This window comes from Archocentrus centrarchus, chromosome 4, assembly GCF_007364275.1.
Source record: "Archocentrus centrarchus isolate MPI-CPG fArcCen1 chromosome 4, fArcCen1, whole genome shotgun sequence".
NCBI lineage: Eukaryota > Metazoa > Chordata > Actinopteri > Cichliformes > Cichlidae > Archocentrus > Archocentrus centrarchus.
Window position 1 is genome coordinate 813270 of NC_044349.1, and position 10142 is coordinate 823411.

Consider the following 10142-nt stretch of genomic DNA (forward strand, 5'->3'; position numbering starts at 1 on the left):
GTTTCTGGGGGTTTTCCTCATACCAAAGTCATGAGTGCTTGCACACAACAAACTTTACATTTTATTATTATACACGGTCATGATTTAGGTTTACTCAGGGGTTTATTGACTTTTTCTGATTTATGGAGTGAAACTAAGAGGAAGTGGCCTCTATACAAACATTTATGTATGTCAGCACAATAAAACATTTTGAACTTAAATTTATCAAATTTTAATATTTAAGTTATGGAAATATGTGCAAAATAATGCATATTCTTTAAACTTTAAAAAAGTATGTTAATGCGTGTAATCTGAGAGATTTTAGTGGTAATATGAAGTAGTTTTACCCAAGTCACAAGTACTGATTCACCGGTGAGTCAAACCTTTTGTATAATGGCTTCATACAGATAATTGACAAGCTGATAATACACAGCAAAATACAATACGCAGCTAAAAATACATTTACAAGACAAAACAGTATTTAAAATAGTGTATAATTACACTAACACTATAGCAGAACAAAATGCAGTAATGCTGGTTAGAAAAAATGAAATGTAATTAAAGTTGATTCCAGAAGTTTACCTGAATTTTTGTGTTATTTTGGAAATGTTTTTATGGATTTATATGTAAAAAGGGAGCGTTAGGTTTGCCCGCAGCGCCCTCTGGCGGCGGCTCAATCCTGCAGGAACAGTTTGGCGCCAAAAAGTGTCTCATCGGAAACGCTTCATCCACCTGTCCTAGCAGGTAGGTAATGGCGACGGGCGGAGGAGCAGCTGCTCAGTGGAAAACAACGATTATCGTCAGCGCTTCGCTGCAGGTAACGTTAAACTAACGTTAAACCGTCGAAACGTTTTCCCTGCTCGGCTTCCGGGCAGTTACAAGAATAAAGGCTTTAGCTATGTAGCTAAGGCTCCACCACGATAACAGTAAATATTAGGTATTCACACCTGTCTGACTTTCAGCAAAGGACTGTGACAGCTGTCTTATCTTTTGATTCAACAGAGTCATGAATTAATCAGGATGCTAAACGCTCAGCAGCACCGGATCCGGTTTTCAGACCGTGTTGAGTCCGGAGTCTTTATTTTCCCCCTGTCAGGTAAGCCTGAGTCCTCCAGCACACCTGCCTGCTGTTTAGCTCACTATGAGAGATTAAGCTGCCTTGTTTAATCCCGTTCAGTTTAGTGTTTATTTTGATGGTTTGGCACAAAGAAGACCAGCAACAATAATGAGAAATAGAAATAATTTTTTGCAGGTACTGCATTCCTGTTGGTTGACTCTGAGGACCTCTCAGGGCCCTCTGAGGACTCAGCACTCACTGAGAGAATAGAGAAGTTTGTGCAAGTCCACCGCAACTGCTTTTTACTCCTTCATGCTCCGTTTGACGGGAAAAAGGAGCTGGAGACGTTGGCTGGGATTCAAACCAGGTAGAGACTCTGGTTACATCCAGACTTTAGGCAGGTCAGCTTTGGAACAGCTGAGGAGATGATGATGGAGTACCTCAAAGTTCAACTTTGGGTCCTCTACTGTTTGTATATGAATTATCTGAAATGTGTCCACCTGCTGTAACGTCTACCTGATTATACATTTGTTTACCTACATGCTAAAACCAAGAAGCAGGCTGAAGAAGAATAAATGAAAGACTAAAACATTGCAAAACTATAAATCATATATTGGTAAATTTAAGAGGTGCTGTAGCAGTTGGACACAGACAGGCTGGACCACATGCAGTCAATAGACTGTACGCAGCCTCTGAAAACCTTAGATAAAAGGTCAGGTTCATATCATCCCTTTAACTAAATATTTCTCAGTGAGAAAACAGGATTTAATTTGCAGATATTTAACTCTGTAAAATGTTTCCAGTTGTGTTTTTGATTGTTTTTATTGCTTTTATTGGTGTCTTTCATGTTTTACCTCCCTTAACTTTACCTTTACTTACTCGTACGCATTGATGTTCTGTTTATGTTTATGTTCTGCTTTTTCTTGTCAGAATGATAATGTATTTTCCTGAGTATGTCTTTGTCTCTTTCAGGTTCTTTGGCAGCAGTCTGAGGATCTTGCCTGTGCGAAACGGTGCTGAAATTGTTAAAGGGATGTTGACAATCGCCAAGGTAAAGATGGAGGCAGCAGGTATTTGGTATATTTGGAATATTAATTAGATATATTGATGTGTCCTTGTTGAAGTAAATCAAGGCTCACTTTCCTGCAGGCCACCAGTAAGCCCCATGTAGACACGATCCGGGACCGGATGTCTCTGGCTCGGGCTCACATCATTGAAAGCAGTCCTGTGTGGGAGATGCTAAGAGACGTACTGCAGAGCTCAGCAGGTGATGCGGCAGGTTTTATTTGATGCTAGCACAAGAGCAGAGGCTTCAGCGTGCAGTATCAGGAGCGTACTCGCTTTATTCAGCCACACACAGCAAACCAAATAAAAGCATCAGAAAGAACACTGAGTGGTCAGTTTAGTTTGTTCAGCTTTTCCTCTGTGATCTCTTCGATTCGGACTATGAGACTCTCCATGAGGTCAAATGTCACCAAAGCACTCTGCAGCACCTGAAAAACATGACAGAAGTGCCCTTTCTAAGTCCCAGAGTCCAAAACTGAAATGAGAGTGAAAAGAAAAGTTTTCTTTACCTGCTGCTGGACCTCCGGGGACATGCTGGACACTTTCTCGTGCTTCAGGCTTAAACCTTTGACTGAAGCGAGGGATCGGGCAGCATCTCTGGCTTCTGGGTGAGGACGTAGGAAGAGGTGATGTATGAAATCAGTCTATTAAACCGTTTGTGTGACGGGTATTTCAGTGGAATTTTGTCACACAGATTAGCAGCTAATTCCTACCTCTTGCTTTTAGCTTTTGATCCTCCCTCAGTGCTTTCAGTTCAGATGAATAATACGCTCTTGATATGCCGATGCACACACGCAACATTTTTATGTATTCGTCTTTGAGCCTGCACAGCTCTTCCCACACATCTGCCTGCAGGTAGGCAGAATAGATTGTCAGCTTCCTGCACTAACCAGGCATTAACTGGCAGACGAGCAGTGAAAGCTGTGAACTGAGCTCACTTACGCTGGTTCTCAGCTCTTTGTCTCTGATGAGGACGTATCGTAGGAGATTTAGGGTCTCCATCACCCTGCATACACAGAGAGTGGATGAAGCCTCCCAGCTCACACACTGACAGACCTTTGTCTCTGAATGTCTGCAGGGTAGTCTTTAATAAAGTACTTTAATTTCATAAAATGAAGCTTTGTTTTAGTTGCAGCTATGGTTTCCTGGATATCTTAGAGAGGCCAGACTATCCACGGGTTTCTGTGAGAGCATACGTAGGCTGCCATGACAGACTGCTACTTCCACTGTTCGGTTTTATACTTCCGGTTACCCAAAGTCAGAGCCAGAGTTAATGACAAAATTCGGTTACTTTGTGCTGTAACAGGCGGCTTTATTAGTTGGAACATGAGCTCGGATTAACTTGTGCTGTTGTCAGTTGTCACTACATCAGTCTGTACATTCTTTCAAATTATTTTATTCTGTAAATTTGTTCTTTTTCCCCCAAATTATACTACCCAGTTGCACATCCTATTACTGTATTTTTTCCTTATATTTTAAGTTTTCCTTTAATGTACAGCCTCTTATTTTTTTACGTTATTTTATTTATAGTGTGACACTACAGCATACAGCCTACACAAAGCTTAAACAATGCCTGCCTTCATGTAAACACATAGCAGGATGACAGCTGCGTGTCTCCTCGATCACAGCCTTCAGCCAGTCCAGTGTTTCTGTTTCAGTGATCTGAACACTCTGATATCCAGATCAGTGATTTACCTTCCACAGAATAGCTGCAGCATCACTGCATGATTTCCCTGATCAGCCATACAGGAACAGCTGACTGTCTCCATCGGTCCACTTTCCCTTAATGTTTGTTCAGCATTACTTTATTGATTTTATTGCTTTGAAGGTAATCTGGTGCTCTTATAATTACGTGATTCCTCGCCATCAACACCTTTGGAAAAAACAAGGTAACTGATAATGTGGATGTAGCGACTTCAGGCCATAATTTCATGTCATTTACACAAGTGACGGGTGAGGCACTGTTACCTCGCTGCTTTTTAAAACAGCCTTGCTATGTATCCACCTCTGATGTGGTACCATTTAGGCAGGTAGAAGAAACTGCAGTGTCAAAATGTTTCAATGAACGGCAGGTGTGTAAGCCCGCAACCGTGAACAACAGCGCAAACGGAAGTAAAGTACCGGCTTCCGCTATGAATTATGGGTAATGGCGCGAAGTCAGGAATACTGTGGATAGTTTTATATTTGTGTGTCAACTTTGACCCAGGGCTGTGCACTGACTCTAATTTCAAGGACAATTTTGTCTTCCAAGAGATAATAAATCCAGATCATTTAGATAATTTTGTCTCGATTTGAAGTCCAGATTCACCGTTTTTTTATTGCATTATGACAGTTGAAGGAAATTCACTTAATTAGCCAGACAGGTTTTTGCTTTTTAAATATAAAGCTGCTGTTTGCCCAGAGTCTGAGTAATCGTGTTAACCTAAGATTGATTGTAATTTACTATAATTGAGGAGCCCAGCTTTGGCCAAATTGAAGCTGCGTCTGTGAAGAATTCACTCCAGTTACTTTGTGCCTCAGATTGACAGCATCTCCTCCACCCTGCTGTTATAATGCTAGTTAATGCATCATATGTATGCGCAGGGTCGTGTGTCCTTTAAACTCACCTGTCCATACTGCTGAGCAGGTCTGTGTCAGCACCTTGGGGCAAACACAGCACCAGTCTGAGCAGTGAGATCAGCTCCGCTCCCAAGAACCACTCAGTGTCGTTACCCTGATGCACAAGAGTTACAATACATTTAATAAGAAGCTCAGAAAGGCAGGCCAGAGTAAGGCCACGCCCATCTTTTTCTCACCTTTGTTGAAAATTCAAATTGATTCCTGATGTTCTTGATTATGTAACTTTCTACTCCTGCATGATTGCTGGTTTTTAACATGCACCTGTAACAACAAACAATGATTTAACCAAAAGTGTTAAAGTATTCCACATGAAGCCGTATAACAGACACTAATTTTACACCTGAAACTAAACAGACTCTTTGCTCTCACCTGAAGAATTTGTGCTTGGCTTCTGCTTCTAATTTATTGATGAGTAGCTGGAAAAGCTGCAGTCCCGATTCTCTCTGGAGGAGCACATTCAACAGATTCATAACTTGGGGCAGATGTCGAACACGTTCCTGTAATCGAGCATCGATGGTTCACTCACCAAACGCTGGATGGGACAGTCCGTAAGAACTCGCCGCAGGTTCTGAGAAATGAAGCACAAACGGCTCATTGAGTGCTCGTGGTTGTAGTTATGGTTCAGTTTGTGGCTTTGCTCAAAGATCAGACCCTCTGCTCATTTTGTAGTTTGGAATAACATTTTTGTGGCCACTGGATGGCAGCAGAGAGCTGTGAGCTGCTGATCATCTAGCAGTTTGGGGTTCAGCACAAGCTTCATGTGGACTTTTATTTTGTTATTGAGCCTTTTATGGAAGCAGCTGCTGAGGGAGAAAACAGTGCAGACGGCCAAACAACGAGCTGCTCTCATTCAGCTCAGTCCTCTGTATGTTCTTCACGTCACAACGTCGGCATGTTAGTATCATAAATGTATTAACAGTAGCTGCTTATGGTGCTGCTTTTTATACTGTAAAGCAGAGATTTGGCCCAATGAATATCTTTGCAACATGTAAAAATTGCAATGAAATAGTTTTTTTTTCATTATGTAGCAAAATGTAATGACAGCAGTCTCAATGAATGTGGAAAAACTGACATATTTAAACCTCTCACGTTGTTCATCATCTGCTCTGTAAATGCATCTGTAATTTTTAAGAATTAAAAATAATACCTTCTTTATCTGGGAGTGGGACGAGAGGGCGCTCACTTATGGTTTTAGCTTTTTAAAAATTTCCTTTATGGTCAAGGTGAGTCTATTTATACTTAAAGAAATATATATTTAAAATTATTTTTTTAAATATAGGTTATTATACATTGGCTCTGCTGGTCTGGCCCATTTGACGTCATTCTCCTGCCTGTCTCACCTGTGAGGCTCTACAGAAGCTCCTCAGGTCCAGTAGACTCACTGGGAGGCTGCTGTCCTGCACACGCTTCAAGCTTGTGGTGAAGAGTGCCTGAGTAATCATAGATAAATATGACCATGTGAGCTCTGTTCTCCGCTTTCAGAGATTTTTGCACTGATGGGGTCTTACCAGGCCTTTGAGCACATGTGATTCCTTCGTGCTGCCACAGAAACAAAAGTATGATTGTCTTTGTAACAGAAAACATGCTCGTAGTATTTTGTGTCAGCAGCATACCTACTGAGCAGCTGATTGATGTATTCCATGTTGCACTGCAGAATAAACACATGACTGGAAAAGCAGGAAGAGTTCAGTATTAAAGGTTTTTGGTAAACATGTGTTTACGAATAGATTATGGCTGCTCGTGTCACCTGAACACTGCTGGAAAGCTGTCTATGGTTATGAGCTGGACAAACAGCAGATAAGCCAGACATGCTCTCGCCTCCTTGAACTGGCTGCTGTCCATCGGGGTGTTTTTCCTCAGGGAGCTGAAGAACAGGAGCCCCGAGAGAGGCTCTCTGATTGCAGGTAGTGTGACCTGCAGTGCACACATATATATGACTGAGAGCTAAACAACTGAAACATGTTTTATGAAAAAGGAAGACTTTGGTCTCACCATTATCTCGACTGCAAAGAGCCACAGTGGTGATTTCCTGTCTGGGTTGAGCTCAGCCTCAAGCAAAGGCTCTCTCAGGCTCCTCATGCAGCTGATCACAGAAAGTAATCAGTAAGTTGTTTGAATGCTGTACATGATTTGGCTAAAATATCATCTGCATTTTTAGCTTGAAAGTTTCAGTAACCCTGAAGTTCTCTAAATACACATTCAGGCCTTTTGTATCCACCATTATTAATAATAACTTTTGGATATAAATAAACTTGCAGACAGAAACCTACAACTTCAGAAGCTCAGTCCTCAGCTCCTCATCTTCAGCTGTAGTGTTTCCATCCTTCCTCTTCAGCTCCTCCACGAAAGGCTTTGTGAACGCAGTCAAGGCGGCGCAGCAGCGGCACAGCCCGTGCTCGTCGGCCTCTTCCTGCTGCTCGGTGTAAGGCACGGGCAGGCGGGACAGCTGCTCCTGCAGGGCCCGCAGAGCCGAGCCCACGCAGGCTGCCCTCCCCTCGTCCAGCCGGAGAAGCGCTGTTTAAGAAACACCGTTTGTTAGTTTACATTAGATGCACAGCAGTGGGAGACTTTTTTTAAAGCGTGTTCACCATAAACAGTCCACAGATGCATGCAGAAGCAGGACCTGCAAACACTGCTGCCATGAAGCTTTAAGGTGTTCAGTGTTTGTGGAAGCTGCTGCTGAACTCTGCTGGACTCTAATGTGATTCTAATGTGTTGGTTTTCTGGCCGCTGAGTTTTACTGACAGTGTGTCTTATCTTTGTCACTGCATCAGCCTAAGCAACAGAAGTAACTCTAAACTCATCTGATGTACTAGCAAGCTCACTGACCACTGCATGATTGATGATATAGGAATAATGGGGATTTTTAGTTGTAGGTTTAAAGCACTTGTGTTATATTTTATGTGTCGCCTGTTTCCAAAATGACGGTTGAAGTGAATTTTGACTGTGGCTTTTACCAAACTGACCTCCATAGACTTCAACACTCACACAAAATGAATTATTAGTCATGGCTGTGCAATAAAAACAACTCTGCCATAAATACATTTTTACTCTTGCAAATCTTCAAATGTCAAAAACAGTTGTTAATTGGAGTTAATGAGTTGTGGGCGGCGGCACATCAGGCTGAATTTACAACTTTATACTGTTAAAGTAGAGTTTGTGTGTTTCACTGGTATGCCTAATTAAGTGGCCAGGCTCGTCAACTCATTTTGTTCAATATGCGAGGTCTGTAGATGTAATGGGAAGTGTGGGTGCAGTTTGTGTCTGCAAGTGGACGATGTATGACTCTGTAATGCTATTGATTGATTGGTTCTGTTACCTGTTTGAAGATGGGGAAGCAGGGCTAGGATCGTCTCAGAAATGGCGCCTGGATCGGTGCCTTCAACGAGTTTGAGCATGCTGTGCAGGAGTTCATTTGGCCTGCAAGTCTTAAGGAACAGATGAGACATTTCAGCTGAAGTGCGGGGCGGGGAGCATCGTGTCGTTACTGGAACGAGTTGCTTGCACCTACTTTGGCCAGATGTGTAACGGCAGCCTGGCAGTGATCCAGACTCGCTGTTTTTTTGACTACTTCATTTAGAAGAGGCGCCAAGAGGACACAAGCCAGAGATTTCACCATGGTCTGCAAGTGCAACAATAAACAGTCCATACACATCATCATCAGAAACCATAAAAGCGACCCTGCCGATATATGAAATTGACAGCCCCTTCCTTTCCTTTTGCATGCATCACTGCATAAACTGATGCATGCAAAAGAAGTGTAGTTTCATCTTCACAACTGCTGGTTAAGGTGTGATTACCAGAATAAAGGGCGTGGCAGGAGTTGCAGGTTTGGCCCTCTGAAAATTTGGTTCTTAAATGGAAAAAATATGAATGATATGAAAGGAAAAACAAGGATGTTTCTTGAAAGACGCGCTTTAGAAAACAGGTTTAGACTTTAAAGCTAATCTGTGGAAAAGATTGTCACAAAAAGCCTTTTTGCTGCAGAGCTGCAATCCCACGACTGCCAGCTCATCTAACTCTGTCCTCTGCGATGGCTCTGAAAGTTAAAATCTTTGGATTTCTTGTTTGATAATCAATCATTTGCACCCCTTGAGATTGTTTCAGCCTCAGAAAGCGGAAGGAGCAAAGATGACACATGCTTAAAATGTAGGCTACAAATAACTGCACGAAGCGTGGAGAGATGGGACAACCAAGGGCACTTAGAGGAGCACCGCACTGAAGAGGGTTATCAGTGGAGCGAGAAATCTGACTGAATATCTGCTTGTTTTCCCAGCACACCTCCAGGTCAGGAGGCCAGGAGGCACAGAGTAGTGGCTGCATGCTAATGTTTAGCATAGCTGTGCAGCAGGGCAGAGGCTGCTCGCTTCAGTAGGTGTGATTGTGCTTTTAGTGCCATACGACAGATCAGCACAGCCAATCTGCTCTCACGTCATATCTGAGGTGTAACTGCTGCCCCGTTGTCGGCGGTGGAGGAGGATTACCTGGTGTTTCTCATCTTGTATGAATTTCAGGAGCTGCTCGCTTTCACCCTCAGCGAGGCAGGCAGAGCCCAAGTTCTCAAACTGCTGGTAGTCCTCAGGCTTCAGATCCTGCTCTTCAGTATTTCTCTAAATACAGGATGTAACATATCATGTCACAATGTGTTCTTTTACTCTCGTCTGATAAACAACAATCAGCTCAGTCATGAGTTTCCTCTCAGAAACAGTAGTTAGTGCTAATATATTTGAGCAGATGTCAGGATATCCTCTTCACACTGTCAGCATAAACCCTAAAAAACAAATACATTTATTTAAGATGCAGTTTTTCTTGTTTCTCTGAGTGAGGACGGTTAGGTTGAGTCACATCAGTTCTTGTGTATACTCAGATGCTAGCGGCTGATCTGTCAAAGCTGTTGTGTTGTTGTAGGGTAGGTGATCCAGAGTACAATAACCTCAGCTAGATTGTATTATAGTGGTGAAATATTGTTGACTTACCCATCTCTGGATTATCTTAATCACCTGGTCTTCGTTCATCATCAGTACCTCCTCAGCCCTCACAGTTAATCCTGTTATCAGTATGCCTTTATTTTTTCACCACAACAGATGCTGAGACAGCTCAGAATCAAAATGATCAAATGTATGGCTCTCCTGATGTCTCGAAGGAGAGGGAGAAAGAGAGGGGAGGGATTTGCTCTGTAAGGAACCCCAACATAAACCTCTTATGTCCCTTTGTGCTTGACATGTAATAGGATTAAACCAGAGCAGTTCAGTGCGGTCACAGTAACGGCCGACGTGTCTGGAAGGATCCGGTCGAGTAAAAACTGTGCAGAGGTTGTCGCTGCTTGTTAAGAGTCCAAAATAGGCATTTAAATATGTCACACCTGAAACCCCAGTGTGAAAACTGTGCTCATCATCTATTTACACCTGCCATATTTATCTAA

At 42.5% G+C, this 10142-nt stretch overlaps 2 protein-coding genes across 3 annotated transcripts; one reads left to right on the forward strand and one right to left on the reverse strand.

Annotated features, from left to right (window-relative positions):
• The first annotated feature begins 624 nt into the window (after positions 1–624).
• c4h1orf146 (chromosome 4 C1orf146 homolog) lies at positions 625–2423 on the forward strand. The gene is made up of 5 exons (XM_030728281.1): positions 625–796; positions 982–1075; positions 1232–1403; positions 2009–2087; positions 2186–2423. The coding sequence occupies exons 1-5, from the start codon at positions 731–733 to the stop codon at positions 2324–2326; spliced, it is 552 nt and encodes a 183-aa protein (XP_030584141.1). The 5' UTR covers positions 625–730; the 3' UTR covers positions 2327–2423.
• LOC115779554 (glomulin-like) lies at positions 2305–9877 on the reverse strand. 2 transcript variants are annotated; one of them, XM_030728279.1, is made up of 18 exons: positions 9697–9877; positions 9205–9330; positions 8232–8342; positions 8040–8148; positions 6991–7234; positions 6713–6803; positions 6468–6634; positions 6334–6387; positions 6229–6259; positions 6061–6150; positions 5247–5288; positions 5090–5163; positions 4897–4981; positions 4708–4814; positions 3044–3107; positions 2815–2950; positions 2611–2705; positions 2305–2529 (listed from the first exon to the last, which is right to left on the reverse strand). In XM_030728279.1, the coding sequence occupies exons 1-18, from the start codon at positions 9736–9738 to the stop codon at positions 2434–2436; spliced, it is 1764 nt and encodes a 587-aa protein (XP_030584139.1). In that variant the 5' UTR covers positions 9739–9877; the 3' UTR covers positions 2305–2433. The 2 variants fall into 2 exon arrangements, with proteins under 2 accessions (XP_030584139.1, XP_030584140.1); XM_030728280.1 differs by lacking the exons at positions 2815–2950; positions 3044–3107 and having other exon boundaries at positions 2342–2529.
• Positions 9878–10142: the final 265 nt, after the last annotated feature.

Excerpts from the sequence above, each read along its gene's own strand:
- LOC115779554 (XM_030728279.1), bottom strand. The coding sequence starts at position 9,738 with ATGATGAACGAAGACCAGGTGATTAAGATAATCCAGAGATGG. Across the intron at positions 8,149-8,231 it reads CCGTTACACATCTGGCCAAA|ACTTGCAGGCCAAATGAACT; the intron begins GTAGGTGCAAGC and ends CTGTTCCTTAAG. Across the intron at positions 4,982-5,089 it reads GCCAAGCACAAATTCTTCAG|GTGCATGTTAAAAACCAGCA; the intron begins GTGAGAGCAAAG and ends TTGTTGTTACAG.
- c4h1orf146 (XM_030728281.1), top strand. The coding sequence starts at position 731 with ATGGCGACGGGCGGAGGAGCAGCTGCTCAGTGGAAAACAACGATTATC. Across the intron at positions 797-981 it reads TCGTCAGCGCTTCGCTGCAG|AGTCATGAATTAATCAGGAT; the intron begins GTAACGTTAAAC and ends TTGATTCAACAG. Across the intron at positions 1,404-2,008 it reads TTGGCTGGGATTCAAACCAG|GTTCTTTGGCAGCAGTCTGA; the intron begins GTAGAGACTCTG and ends TGTCTCTTTCAG.